Source organism: Equus quagga, chromosome 21, assembly GCF_021613505.1.
Source record: "Equus quagga isolate Etosha38 chromosome 21, UCLA_HA_Equagga_1.0, whole genome shotgun sequence".
Classification (NCBI taxonomy): Eukaryota; Metazoa; Chordata; class Mammalia; order Perissodactyla; family Equidae; genus Equus; species Equus quagga.
The window spans coordinates 15,868,805-15,884,881 of NC_060287.1; the positions used below are offsets into that span (position 1 = coordinate 15,868,805).

The window sequence follows — 16,077 nt, forward strand, 5'->3', positions numbered from 1 at the left end:
GATTTTCCATTACAGGTTTCTCGAAATTTATTATCCTTACAGAGTGTTAGAGCTGGAAGTTCTCCCAAAGATCATAAAGTTCAATTCCATTTTTTACAGAGGAGAAAACAGAGGCTAAGAGCGATAGATCAGCGCCCAGGAGTGGCAGAGGAGGGGTGAACCCAGGTTCCCGAACGTTGTTTAGCAATCGCCTTGCTCACTGTGACTTCTTCCTCTTCTGCCTTCATCACTTTCAGTTCAGTTGCCTCGTTCCCCTGAAGAGCCCCGTCCTTTTACGTTGCCTTTTCTTGGTTTTGAAGATACAGATCCCAACCTCTGTGTTCAGCCATGCCTTGGCTTTCTTCCACATTCTGAGTCCTGCCTGTCCTCGCACAGACCTCCTTTACCTAGGCTAGACACTTCCCCACTTCCCGCTGCTGAAGCTTGACGCAACTCACCTATAAGGGCTTGGCCCTCAGGGCAGAGTCTTAGTCCACTCTGACCTGTAGGACCAATTCCTGAGAGGACAGATGACAATAACTGCTTGGAAATTATTGCTTAAGTTAAACCTACAGAATTCATTTTTGTCTTCACGTTACTTGCAATAGCTTTTCAAATGTCTCATTTTTCCTACACTTGAAGTTTTACCTGTTAGGTAGGGTTTCTGTGAATTTTTGAGCCACAAATTTATCTGAGTTTCAGCTTCTAATCTATTTTCAGTAGTGCTCTCAGTTTAATTTTACTCCAATTGCAAAAATACTCCTTCTCTGTATGTATTTCTAGCAACAAAATCTGAGTGCAAACTCAGAGAAACTCAATAGGTGGTGAGTCACGGACCCCAATCTGCACCTCTTCTAAATGCAAGTCCAGCCACCCCTCCTGGTGTAGCCAGGGCCTCTCTCATTCCTCCGGAAGCATCTGGTTAGCACTTCACCACTTCCCTCGAGCCTCTGACCTCATCATCTTTTCCTTCTCTCTCATAGAAAATAGAAGCAGCCAGGTGGGGACTTTCCTAGGCGTCTTCAAAGACAAATCATTCTAGCTATGCTATCCTGTTCCGCCTCTTCAGTATTTTACTCCTTTGATTACTGCTCTCTCTCCATATTTAGTCTTTCCACTAGATCTGTCCTCTCAGTATTTATTCATGTTCAAGTACTTCCAAAAAATAATCTTGTGCCCACATCTTGACTTCAACTTCACTTTACGGTTAAACTTCTTAAAGCTCACATTCCAAATCCACTATCCTACCTCCCCACTCACACCTCAATTCATTCTGATCGATTTTTGCTCCCATAGGTCCATTAAAACTGTCCTCCTTGAATTCCTAGCTGCTAAATCCAATGGACATTTTTCAGTTCTTATTTATTTAATCTCCGGGCAGAATCCTTTTCGGTTGACCAACAAAGTCTTGTTGGCTTTTATATCTCTTGGACTCAAAGCCTACAGGGCTTGTTAGAGTTCCTGGCACATAGCAAATTCTCAGTTTGATGGAGAGATTAAAATGGAAAATAGGTAGGTGGGAGCCAAATGGTGAGGACTGATTTTTATTCTCTGGGCAATGGTAATCTAGAAAAATCTTTGAGCTGGGAAGTAGTATTATCACATCTTTTGGGAAGTAACCTCTGTGGCAATGGATTGTTTGGAGCAGCGGTTTGCAAAATGCTGTGTAGACCAGCAGCACCAGCATCACTTGGGAATTTGTTACATGGAAATTCTTGGGTCCCACTCTGACCTATTGATTCAGAAACTTCTGGGGTTTCATGAAACTCAAAGGTAGAGAACCACCGGTTTGGAGGAGAAATGGAGACAGAACAAGTGCAAGTTAGCAAAGGCCTGAAATAGAATCATGGAGGTGTGTGGAGTGAATGTGTAATATTCAGTCACTGGATGTGAACCTCAGGCATTTTTTTAGGGTAGCTACTGATTTACTTTGAGAGGACAAGCAATCCTGGTGCTGCCTCTGAAGTTTCTCATTCGTTCAACTGATGTTGACTGAGGCTTGGGAACGAGGCAGGAACGAAGGGGATTCATCAACCGGAGGTCATTTAGTATCAGCAGGGAGCACCCAGGCCAAGCCCAGAGCTACGTTATGATCACCTTTTCAATTAGACCACCTCCTCCAAGATCCTGGTAGATACAAACTGTGAGCACTTTCAGTGATTAGTGGTGGGTAGTGGGAAGTGCTCCAAAGTCAGCCCACCTGTGAACCATGAACACTTCCAACAGAACAACTGACATCTGTATTACTGAAAGGTTTAATTTCTCTTCAGAATCTTACCTATTTGTTTCAGCTCACCCACCAGGCAGCCCGTGTGGTCCTGAGGGATAGTTTAGATAAGTGGTGGCTCTTAGCAGTTCACTTTTGGAAACCAATTTTGTAAGATCTCTGAGCAGGAGAGCATTGGATGTGGACCCGGGCATTAAGTGAGGGGTAACATTGACTTAAGCTGAAAAGAAATTTATTCAATGGGCAGAGATGGCCCAGAGGATTGGAAACCAGGCAGGAACGAAGGTAATTAATCAGCTACTAAGTTCACAGCCAAATTCACAGAGCAAGGGCTGCTCAACACCAGATGCCAGGAACTCATCCATTGCCCCCACCAGATGCGGGATATGGGATGTTTCCCCCATCGATCATTAGACTCTGCTGCCCTCAACACGGATCCTCTTCTACCCAATTTCTTTGCTTCACCTAGCAGGGTGAGGTGTCCCAGGTGCAAGGGAGGTTAAGATGGTGAGCATTTGCTTCTAGAGGTAAAGGTGGTCTGTGCCATTCAAACACTGGAATGGGATTGGGATTGAGATTTAGAGCACCAAAAAAAAAAAAAAAAAAGAGAGAGAGAGAAGAAAAAAAGCCACTGGGGTAAACTGCACTTGCAAGTCAGGTGAATTTGAGATAGAAGGGATCCAGGACATCATCTAGATCAGATTCCAAAAGTAAAACCTAAAACCTTTTTACGAATAATTTAGAAAACCAATATATAAATGATATAAAACGGGGTTGTCTTGCCTGCAGCTCCCTTTCCTTTCTATCCAACACACTTGCACCTACTTGCCAGTCTCTGTGACACCTGCAAAGAATTCAGAGTCCTATAATGACATTTAAAAATAAGGGCGAGCAAACCATTTTACAAATGGTTTGAGAATTCCCCAGAAGGCTGGGAAACTGGGCAGGCACAGAGGTGATGCAGCAGCACCAGGCTTCCATTTTACCAACTGCTCCGGCTCGGTGAATTCAGGCTTAGAAGTGACATATTTCCCATAACGTCACACAGGAGTTACAGCTAAAAAGGAGAACCACCTCATTTGTGATCTGGTGCTCTTTCCGGCACTTTCTCCAAACCAGACGCTCTTGGCCTTCATTGCCTTTTCTGGAAAACATAGTGGTCTGACTTAGACTGTTAGACTTTGAAAAGACCTTCAAGGACGATTAAGATTCTCTTTGCAACCTAATAAATGTTTCAATTCTCACATATCTGTTATTTTGTAATCTGCCGCTGACCTTTTGCATAACCGTCTTTCCTAAAATTTTTTATTACAAAATTATAAAAATTACCTTAAAAATCATTCATAGAAAAAAATGGTAATTTAATAAATATTCAGAGTGATAATGCTAACCACAAGTGACCTTGAATACTCTGTTATATTTCTATGTTTAATAATCTTTTGGAAGCCAATTTAAAAATACTCATAACAGCTTTAATTCATTTTAGCCCCAAACTGGGAAGTCAAATGTTCATCAAGTGAATGAATAAATAAATTATAATATATTCATACAGTAGAATACCAGTCAACAACAAAAGAAGGGAACAGAACTACAGATCATTACGCTAATATGGATGAATTTCAAAGCATCCAGTCGAGTGAAAAAAGCTCGAGGGAAATGAGTACATCCTGTCTAACACTTATATAAAGTTCTAAAGCAGGCAAATGCAAAAATGGAGACAGAGATCAGAGCAATGGATGGAAGGGAAATGGGGAGTGAAGAGACTGGAAAGGGGCACCAAGGGGTGATTGTTACCAGTTGCATACATTTCTTAAAACTCAAACACCACACTTACAATCTGTATTTATTGCATGTGAAGTATACTCGTTAAAAAGGTGCACAGACATCCAGAAAGTCACAGGAATCTCACTTTCTGCTTCTGGACTCTTGGGACAGAGAGAATATAAACTTAAGTATCAAAGAAATTCTCAGAAGAAACTATTAGGATAAGAAATTGTTAGATAATTTTAAGTACAGGCTCCTTAAATCTGCAAAACAAAATGCTTTATATAGGTCAAACTATTTAAAAAAATATAAGTACACTTAAAATATTCGCTGAAGCTAACAGATAACAAAATATTTATTTTATTGTAAAAATTAAAAATAGTAGACAAGCGTATGTAGTTACAGTTTCAAAGCAGAGCAATACAAATATATAAATTATTGCAGTTTTAAAGGAAAAGTATAACACCAAGTAATGTCTAAAGAAACTTTTTTGAAACCAACTTCGTTTTCACCACCGCAGTTTCACTTTATTTTTCCAAAGGTCTTAGCGCAACTTTGTAAAATAAATTTCTAACACCAAAGAGAGATTAAGGTCAATGACCATAGTGTACTCTACTGGGATTTAAAGCAAGGTTAACCCCCACACACAAACTGTTAAAGAAGGAATGGCATTGAACAGGGCCCTATTGAACACTTTCTAAACTGCCTCTTCTGGAGGTAGCAGAATGGAAATAAACATTCTACATGTTTGAAAGAAGAAACATTTACTAAACTTCCCTTCGCTTTATGTGCAGATGAGGGAAATTCAACTTTTTCGGAGGGAGGTTAGAAGGCAATGCTCATCTCCATGATTGTTTTCTTTGTCTGACTTCGGTAAGCTTAAAATTGTGGACTAATTCAGTATCACTAAAATGCCTTAGTCATGTGGACTCAAACTGAAAAGAATAAGGAAAGCATGTTACAAACTAGGTGCTAAAAACATCTTAACGCTAGACTTGCTATGATATGGTTCCCGGCAAGGTGGCCAAGTTGTTTACTAGTTAGACTAGATTTTAACAAGGGGGAATGCGAAAGGATGAAGTGAATGAAAACACTGGGACACAAGACAGAACCTCATTACTCCAAACCCAGCGCTACAGCCTTCCTCTGGTAAACAGACTCTCTTACCCCTCCACCACAAAACGTAACTTGACAAGAATAACCTGTGGAGTTTTACCTCCTACTTATTTTTTCACCACAAATTTCCTCAAATAATTATTTTCACCAACCTAAAGTTAAAAATGCAATTAAACACTGAAATGTTATCAATTATCTTTGCTTTACAGCCACATCTGAACAAAGATATTTAAAAAATTTTGTAGAGTACTACACTTTTTAATAAGTACTTCAAAATACTCAAATGTCTTACTTTAGCATGAGCCATAACATCCGTCAGGAAATCAGAAAAAATAACACTACAAGAACTTTACACTGTACCATGTACATTTTCATGTCATGTAACCTAATTTCATGGTCACTAGCTTGAACCTCTTACTAAGCTACATAAATAATTTATTCTTTAAAAAAGTTCCTACTTAAGTTTAGAGCATACACATCTTGTATTACATTTTATAACATTTTATAACACAAGATTTCTTCTAAAACAAAAAACAAAATCCCAACTGGTAAACATTAACACACACAAATAGATCCAAAAGAATTATTTTAAAAAAACTGGCAGAAATTGACTGACAAGCCTCAACAGTGTAAACACCAAGGTAAAAAATACACAAACAGAAAGAAAGCACTTTAAATCATTTTCAATGAGAAAGAATACGGTTAAAATGAAAATCTCAAGAAATCTCAAGATGCTTGTCAAGATGCCAACAAAACAAAATACATTTTGACTCTATTTCTTAAATCACTTTCCAACATAAACTTATTTTAAAAATAATCCTTAAATGTAAACAAAAATGGGCACTTTGTGGTGAAATGAACATATAATTTGAAAAACTAAGAACATTTTTTTGCTCTAACATTGTGCATAAAAAACTACAAAGTGGAACAAAACACTATTCTGCTGCCTGTATCATCTATTATTGGAGTCTTAAGTGCATTTTTTTTTCAAAAAAAGTCTAATTTCGATATTAAGTACTAGGATCAAAGGATGATAATCTTAACCTAAAAACAACTGTTTTTTAGCTTAATTAAAAGGCTGAACAGATTTTAAAACTTTAATCTTTAAAGAGAACAATCTTGTGTGGTCAAAATCACTTTCAACTTGAAGCTGATTTTTTAAACTCAATTCAACTCGTCTAATTATGAAATCTAACATGAAAAAATATTAGTCTTATTTCACCCCCCTTAATCACATAAGCTCTGGAAATGTGAGCAAGAGCTTGATTGGCAGTCTCTTTTTTGCCATTTTTGAAACTAAAGCTATATATGAGATTTTCTTCTGAGATTCCTCAGAAAGTACTAACAATTGTAGAGAAAAATAGCCAAGTATGGTAACCGGTATTTGCATCATCATAAATACTTGTGTTCCATACTTGTGTTCTCTCAAGTTAGAATCAACTCTGTCCCTAATGCTTATTTTAACATATACAATAAATTGCATATTCAATCAAGAATACATACGAGTATATAATAAGCTTACCAAACATTTGGATAAACTGTTGTGCAAAATACTTCAACAAAAGTTTTTTTACTAGAATATTCATCCAAATAAGAGTACTAGTGAGTACCAGCACCACAGATATTTTTTAAGAGCACCCTTCCTTTGACGAGCTTAAGTAGAAATATCTAAATGGAATAAATCAGACTCCTGGGTTAAGACCTTGGTACATGCTCAATCCCACCCAATAGTTCCAAACTCATTAGCAAAACTACACATTTGCCAGAAACTGTTTAAGAAATAAGCAAACACTTTCTTTGGATAACACTGTTGTCTTCAGGACTGCACCATATGGCTCATATTCTGGAAATATGCTTCCACTGATATCAAATGCAACACATCCCCAACTTTTATGACTGTCCCTAAGTGATCTAAATAGAAGCACAAATGTGTGCAAGCACACTGGCTGGTAATGTTCTTAATGAGTTATGCCAAAAAAGAGTAAAGTCAAATTTGAAGATGTGACCATAACAACCAAGCGCTAAGATACTTGCTGGCATATGAGGAAATGTCTGTATTCAACTTGTAAATTTACAGAGATTTTGATATTGCACACATTCGACTCAAAGCTTCTCAAAACTAAGGCAACGCATCCCCACTCTCTGGATTTTAAATTCATTTTGGATGACTCAAAAGAATCGAGAGTAATTGAAAGCATCTTTCAAAAGCTCCCTCCAAAAAGGAGTTACACCATACTTCAAAGAAAACAAAATCGATATCAACTACTATTCAAATTTAACACATCTTAGCATTACAAAAAGTTGTTTTCTATTAGATTGAGGTGTTTCTTTGCTTAGTCAAATACTGTTTGTGTTCAAGATTAAAATCTGACCCCAGCCAGGGCAGGCTGCCAAATTTAAGGCAGAAGTCATTCCTATCTTTATGCAGGAAGCTGCCAAGGTAATGGGCTATTCTGTAAACTCTCTAAGCAAAAGATCTTACCTCACAAATACATTCTAAGCACCAACTGAAAACAGAATTTCGAGCCCATTTTAACTCTGCATTGGTTATAGCTTTTACTATAATACATTATTAAAAAACTCACCTAGCTCTTTGAGACAACCTATTAGTTCAGAACTCTTTGGAAACATAAGTCAACTTATAAGCATATCTTTTAAAAAAATGGGCTTAGTTTTTTGAATCAGAGTTTTGTTTTTGTGTGTCAAGCAATCTTCTCTTTTCCTTTAAAGTTTAAAAAAATACCTCACAATGCTTTCTTTGGGCACTACTTTCAACGATGCTGATAACAGAATTTGGACAGTTCAAGGCTTCCTGGACCTTTATCCAAAGTGGCACGTAGAATAATTTTCATTTTTTTCAAAGACAGGACAACAATTTCACAGCACATTCAATCTGAAGATGGATATTACATTTGACTTAGAAGTGAGGCCTGACTTACTCTGTCTGAATTCTAACACACCAAAGTCATTAGAATGAAGGTAATAATGAAGTAGGAGAGGCCTTTACTTCTACGGAGACAAGCTGACATACAAAAAGTAGATTAGCATTTTCTTCCTGAACTGAGAACTGCTTTTGTTAGAAAAAAATAACGTATTTTATTTTCTTGGATATTTGCTTTAGAAAGTTATTAACTCTGCCTTCATTAAGAGTTATTAGAAGTCAAAACAATTCAACTAGATAGATTTCTACTCCAAAATACATTTATCTTTGGAAAACAATAGTTGTAAAAACAGTGTATTAAGAGAATAAAATGCAGTGATCTGAAATATGAGTGAACATACTCACACATGAATATACAGAGCCATTCAATACATTTATAAAGAGAATGAAAAGGTACCTAAAATAGCATTTTTATATATAAAATTTTCATATTAAAATATTGCTCATAATAAATAAGAGGTGATATTATGAATTCCATTTCCCTCTTAAAAGTTATCTTTAGTAGTTGAGACTAATCTAAGGAGTTTAACCTTCTACTGTTTTGACAGGTGAATTACATTAAAATATGTTTAATAAAAACACACTGTATATTTAAGTAGTCACGTGTGGTAAAAGTCAGGGAGGGCCATTTAATAATTATGGGAAAAAAGATTCCCAAAATGATTAACCCTAGAAGACTAGAGTGTAATGATCTGCTTTATTTGACAAGATGTTAAATACTGCCTTGAGCTTTGCAAATTTAATGACCGTAAAAAAATGGGCCAAGACTTTCTTCATCTTCTTCCAAGTCTGCATGCCTGGCAGACCAGTAACTGGTAGGGCATAAGGGTTTAGGAACTAAGTGTAAGTTTAGTTCAGTTGTTGATGGGAAGGTGTGACTTCATTCCTGTTCGCCCCACTTGCAGACATGGTAACTTGGAATAGTTCTTGAGAAGCTGTTCGATGGCAACGTGGCGGACATGGAGCTGCGAGGCCAAAGAATCTTTTTCTTGCACTTGGTGTGTTAACTCTTCAAAAACTTCTGTAAAGATTTAAAAGGTAGTTTCATTTTTAGTACAGAGAAAGCTAACCCTACAATTTATGTTTCAAACACTGTGACCCAAGTGAATGCACTGGGGGAATGTTCGCAATGCAACTGATCTGACACCAAGGAAACAGTTGCATTTTGACCATCCTTGGAAGTTGTATACTCTGCATAGCCATCTGGAATACTGCATTCTTCTTCTCCATCCAGTGCAAATTGAGAGACAGAAGCAATGACTATAGAGAGGCACAGCAGAAGTGGCAGTGACATTTACCTCTGAGACACTTTTCTCAATTTGAATATATAAATAGGTTCAATCATTGTCTTGTATGATTTACGGATAATAAGTGCTCAACAGTACTCGGGTCTGGAAACCCCTCTAAGAGGCTTTGGAATCGGACTAACAGGATTTTTGAATCCTTGTTCCTACTCTTAAGAGTCTCAGGCAAGTAACTTGAACGTTTAATCTCCTCTTATGTGATGACCTCAATGATGACAGTGCGCACCTCAGACGGCTACTGTGAGCATTACAGCAGACCGCACTTGTGAAGTACTTACCACAAAATAAGTACTTGATAAATGTAAGTTGCTATTACTATTATTATTGTTATTATTTTATTATCCTGAGAGACTGTGTGCTCAAGAAAGACCACTAGCTTTGGAGTTAAGACAGGGGTTAGAATCCTTAATCTGTTATGGACTGAATACATCATCTCTATAAGCAACTTAATGTCTCCAAAGTAGTTTCCTCAGCTAAATAGGAATCATTTGTAAAAAAAAGAAGAGAGAGAATTGGAAAATGTGAACACTAACAGTGTCAGCCTCAAATTTGATGATATTAAAGAATTACTAGCCACGTGTTTTTTTTAGGTGTGATAATGAGGTTCTGAGTGCCTAAAAAAGAAAGTTATCTTTTAGAGAAAATCCTGAAGTACTTATGGACAAAACAATATGGTGTCTGGGATTTGCTTCAGAATAATCCATGCCGGGGGTAGGGGTGAGGCAAGGGGCGTGGGTACAAGTAGAGATGAAGGAAACTAGCTATGCTTTGGCACTAATGAAGCTGGTGAAGATGGGTCAACGGGTTCACCAGGCTTTCTCACTACTTTTGCGTTTGAAATTGTTCAACTTTCCATTGAAGGTGAAGAAGGGATGTGAGGCTGAAGACGGATGCCTGACACTCAAACTAAAAAACTATTTCAAACACAAAGGGGCTGAAAAACAACAGGGCTAGTACCACCTGCCTTAGAGCTGTCTGGGAGCATACCCACAGGCCTGGCACAAGCGTAGGCAGGCAATAAAATGTTGAGAGGTAGAGGTTAAGTTGTAGCCCACATTTCCACTTAAAAAAATTGAGAAACCTCTTCCTCTTGCAGTTCGTAAAGAAGTTTTCTTATTCTTTTTGCTCTGGAAACTTTAACAGGTTCTAATCCCATTTCCAAACTTAAATGGAGAGGAAGCTAACGGTGACCTGTCAGAGGGGATTTTCTATATTGAAATTTTCACACGCAACAATCATGCAGGCTGATTCTTTACCCTGTATCTGCTGTCGGAGCTTTGCAGTCAGCTGCTTTACCTCACCAAGAGTCATCGAATTCACTGAAACACGAAAATACATCCATTATTACCACCAAACCTGGGGAAATAAGCTGCCTACATCACTAACGCAAGATCCGATTTAAAAAAATATGTGCGCTTATCTGCCAACATAACATTCAGCAGTACCCTGGGATTCATTCCTTAACTCCTGCAGTGGGGAGATTTCAATCCTGACCACAACCCACATAACAAACATATTGTACATCACTCCCAGGAAACCTCCACCTGAAACAAAAATGTCGCCGAAAAATACTATTAGGTCCACTGGATTCTGATATTGCCTATTCTATTTCAGTTTTTAAAAAGTGCTAGTCACTATCCATCAAATTAATTTTGCTTACGAACTATACAGTTCATGATCTGCACTTTGAAAAACATTACAGTACTGTTGAAATAGTTTGAAAAATCAATTTGTCTGTCTAGTTATACAACCTTGGACAATTCCTATGTAGAAGCAAGCAGTTGTATAATATACCCAAGGTCCCTTCTAGCTCTAAGATCACTTGATTTTAAGTCAATTAAAATTATCTCAGCTTCTCTGAGTTTTTGTCGAAATAGATGCAGACTAAGTCACTTTTCCAACTTTAAAATAAGTGCACACATTACCTTTGGCCTTTAGGAAAATGTCAGATTTTTGCTTTTGAAATGCCACCTCAGTTAATTAGTCTTGTAGGGATTAGCAACGTGACAGCGTGTGTTAGTCAACACTTGAGGCTGTACTTCTGAACTATATGAGCCCTGAACTTTCCAATTCAGCCTGTTAAGTCTATTGAGTTTAATAATTTAAAATGACAGATGATGGGACTGCAGAATTCCAATACTTAGGACATACTAAGGACTACTGCAGAATTGATGGAGAGTTTCAAGACATCTCATTTTTGGTAGGGTGAACATGCCATTTAAATACTGTATTTATCACATCTATAATTCTACAGCAAAATTCTTGACATACCATGCATATATAAAAACATGAAAAAAAAAAAAAAAACAACAAAACTCCAACCTTCACCTCTCCCATTTTACTTACATTCCTCTCTGCTGTAATGTGCATGCTGGGTCTGGACATTAGCCTCTGGATTAGAGACTGTCTCCTCTTTTTTCTGTGCCTGGCTGTGACTATGAGGCCACAGTACACTATCATGGCATAAAGTGGCACCTGAATCTTGTAACATAGCAAGCCCAAAGTCTGTATTTTCCCTCTGCTCCAGAATTCTTTGTGTACAGTTTGAGAGGCCACCTGTACTTCCGTCTATCCATTTTGCAGAATACTTTGGTACTTGAGAGTCAAACTGTGGGAGTAACTTTTTATCAGGTTTATGCCGGAAATTAAACAGGTGATGCTGGGGATTTTTAGAACATTCAGAATCTGAATCCAGATCCTTATTTTGTGCATACTGTACAATCCAGTTTATCTTCTTACTCAGAATGGTTTTAACTTCTTCATAGGTACTTTTTGAAAGCTTAGATCGAGGACAATCCTGGTTTGCAATCAAATGGAATTTTTCAAAGCAGTCCTTATGGCCCCTTAATGATCTAGTGTGCAAGAGATTAGATTTTGGTACCCCTATAGGAAAAAAAAAGAGAAACAGAGATTTGAGAAAATTTTGTTTTTTAAATTGCTTTAAGAATACACAAATCTTAGTAAAGCATGGAGTCACTGACAGTTTGTAAATTAGAGGAAAAATGCCAAAGTATATTGGTATTAATGATATAAAATATGGTCTAATAATTCCTGCTTCAATTTAACTATATATTCAGTGATATTAAATTCTAATGAATAGCAAAGCCTTTCTAAGGACTTCATGATTCAATTTTAACTTAGTTGAGAGAGATGTTATTGCAAACAATATAAAAAAATACTACTGAACCAGCAATTTACATTTACAGAATTCTGGCCTTTACATTAGAGTCCCTTCTTCACTAATCCTCCTGAAGTACACACTTACCAAAATTTCTATTACAAGCCTCAATAAGAGAAATGTTTGACAATTTTTTTCCAACAAAAAACAGTAAATTGTATTCTTAAATTATTGGTTATATTTCACCAGGGAAAGATAGGCCAGAAGTAGAACATACACATTAGTAAAAGCCTCAAAAAGTCAATGAACTGTTTAATTTTTTTAAGAAAGGGAAAGCATCTAAAATTTTTCACATTTCTGTTTTATACTTACTACAACTCTACCAAGATAATGTTATCTTCTAGAAGAAATGCATTACACACAATTATTTTTCATATAGCAGTAAGTTCAATCTGTCAAGATACAACAGTCAGTATAATTCTTCAACTCACAAATGTTCATTACACACAATAAATAATGGAAATATTCTTATTACACTTTTATATCTCCCAATTTTTCAGTACAGCTTAAGTATGCTATCTCAATTGTCTTTTAAAATATAGAATACATTTCAAATATATAATACATTTCAAAATACAGAACACATTCATATATTTTCACGCTCAAGCCATACTATTGAAGTCAAACAGCAGTGCTTTTACACTAAAGGTGAATAAGGGATGTGGAGCTGAAAATTGATGCCGGCCAGAACTAACCAGGCTAAATCTGCTTAGCTTTGAAAACAGAGTAAGTGGAGAGCCACTCAGGTGCTAGGCTAAAAAAAAAAAAAAAAAGTTTTAGCTGACTCATCAGAAAAAATTGCCTTCTGTATTCATCCTTTGTTTTAAAAACTGAAGTCGTAACAATTTTATTAACTGAACTCCAAATTCTGGCTAATAGTAAGATAAGGAAGTATTTGTGCTTTAGTGGTATTAAATCAGGTATAAAAGAGCTTGTGAATATTAATTTGTTCCAAAACCATATAACACCAGCCAATAGTGGGACCTGCTGAGATTGTCAAAACCAGTGCTCAATGGGCTCTCTATCGGCTCCCTCATAAGTAAGCTGTGTGGGCCTCCTCCAGAGCACTAACGTTACAAGCAGATGAGAACCACTGCTCTCATGGGGTAAACTCAAACATCGCAGCCTTGTTTCTTCCACTGAGCGCAAAACTGAATTTAAACAGAATTTCATACACATTCCATTTACCACTTTGCCACTTGTACTGCAACTGTGTGCGCGTGTATTTTTTTTTTACCAGTTATTGTCGGATTAGATCAACTCTCCAGCAAAATTAAAATACTTAAATACAAAACCTCAAAGCTCTATTTGATAACACAGTGTACACCTTCAAAACTAGGTAAATTAGCATAAAAAGGAAGTTCACAAACTTTACTTACTAGAATAAAAATATTAAAGTTTTGTTAAAAATGTTTTAGATCGTAAATAAGAGAAAAAGGCAGTACGAGTTACAGACCAAGCAGCTCCATTGTGCTGTCTGATTCTAAGCCTTACCGGGCTGGGTAAACAGTGGGTAGGAGAGAAGACTTGAAACCTGCTTACTTGACTTATTTTGAAAAATTTATTAAAGAGCTTCCTTACTCTCGTAAACTCTCTTAGGTCTCACTGCCAACAGATGGCTGGCCAACCCCCTGACACAGTGAACGGTTTCATTCTCAGACCATGGCCACAGCTCTAACCCATGTGGCAATGATTTAGCTGAATCTAAACATAGTAAATTATAAGTTTTTCTTTCAGTCTATATGAAGGAAATTCTTTAGCATATAAAAAGGGTTCAAACTAAGCTACAGAAAGTAAGCAATTTTTGTTGCTAAATTCTGTTTTTTGTATTTATTTAGAGACTTCAAAAATTGTATTAAAGAAAAGATTACAAAATTGTATGAAACAATGAATTTCCTGATGTACCCCAGAGCTTCAACAACAGGTCAATATAATAGATGCCTACTTGAAGAATAACGTGGGCTTCAAAAAATTTTTTTATCCAACATTGCTTCTTAGTAATTCACATAATAGAACATTTCTTTCTCCAGAAATAATTTTTCTTTTAATTTTTACTTAAATCCCGAAATGAATGCCAGGAACCCAGATAAACACATGATTATAGGCATATAAATAATCTGATGAGATGAACAGCAAATCAGAGAACTATAATACTCAATTTACTGTGAAAACACATAAACGCAACATAATCTTTTAGACTTTCAGGAGAAAAATTCCCTAAAAAACATGTGAAGAAAGTGTCCCGGGCAGGAAGAGTTCTGAATGCAGCGGACATTTCCATTTACATGTCCCAGGGGCTCCTCAAACTCACTGCTTAATGAAAATCTTCCTCCATCCTCCCCACCCAAACCTCACACCCGATCCTCTTCTGCGTCTGGCACGAGCAACTGCTCAAGGAAGAAACCTGGGTGTCCTCATGAAAGCTCCCCCATCCATCCCAGATGTTTTGCTGTCCATCTTACTAGAGTTTTTCCCATAAAATCTAGCAGTGAAACATCTCAAATCCTACTTCAGTCCATTACCATTCCCACTACACTATCGGGGTCATCATCATCTCCTGTCTAGCTCTCATTTCCTCTCAGAAGCTTTTCTAAAGCAATGCATCTGAGTTACTTTAGTTTATCATACCAGATTTTACAATTGCCTCTTCACTTGCCTTTATCTCCTGCTAGAAGGTAAGTTCTGCGAGAAAGGGCCCATACCTGCTTACACTCAACCTCAGTGTCACACTGCCTGGCACATAGTGAGGACTCACAAAAAAGTAGTTAAATGAATAAAGGAAAATTAAAATTATACTAAAAAGACAAATCCAAAATTATTACCAATTATCATTTAAGGTCTACCAGAAGGAAGGTGTCCCTAGTAAGGGAACTAGGAGTGCAGTTTCACCAGGCTGCTAAGGTTGATTCACACATCTCACAGTGAAGTTACTCCTATATTTAGTTTAATGGGCCATTAGTCTGACGAACTGATGAGTGGCACTAATAAAGATGGCATTCCTGTGGCATCATTCAATCTGCTAAGCAAAATCACGAACTTCTACTAAATAATGTATTTTTAATGGAAATTTACATACAGTGAATATACAAGAGGGTTGTTTTATGTAAACTGTAGCTCATTCATCCAGATCTGTACCACTAATTTCTTTAGCTCACTGAAAATTTAAACTTGACCAAGTTTTAAAGTTCAATGTGAAAATATTTGTTTTATAAACATGGTTTAAAATATCCCATGCAGTAGAAGAAACAAAAAATTCAAAAAATACATTGACTACTTCATATACTTGAACAAATTACTTTTTAATCTAGAAAAGAATGTGAGTAGCCCACTTAATTTGTATCAGCAATATATATTGTCATTTTATAAACCCTTGAAGTGATTTTGTTTTTTCCACCTCATCAGTTTGAATTAATATAAGAGAAACAACTATTGCTATTATCAGAGATCCCAATGAGTTTTCCAACTGACTTTTCAATTTTAATTGCATTTACAAGTGTAAACAGCTCTGAGCACTAATCTGTTTCCTCAGCAGCTTTTGAAAGGAAATGAATCTAAATGCAATTAAATG

At 36.7% G+C, this 16,077-nt stretch overlaps 1 protein-coding gene across 2 annotated transcripts in view; it reads right to left on the minus strand.

The window, feature by feature from the left end:
• Positions 1–4,307: 4,307 nt before the first annotated feature.
• The window catches only part of C21H21orf91 (chromosome 21 C21orf91 homolog), a 32,439-nt gene continuing 20,669 nt past the window's right edge, over positions 4,308–16,077 (minus strand). For both annotated transcript variants that reach the window (XM_046648101.1, XM_046648100.1), the window contains exons 3-5: positions 11,678–12,214; positions 10,588–10,650; positions 4,308–9,048 (exon numbers count right to left, since the gene is read on the minus strand). In XM_046648101.1, the coding sequence (XP_046504057.1) occupies positions 8,882–9,048; positions 10,588–10,650; positions 11,678–12,214 (767 nt within the window). In that variant the 3' untranslated portion in view covers positions 4,308–8,881. The remainder of the gene's footprint in view (positions 9,049–10,587; positions 10,651–11,677; positions 12,215–16,077) is intronic.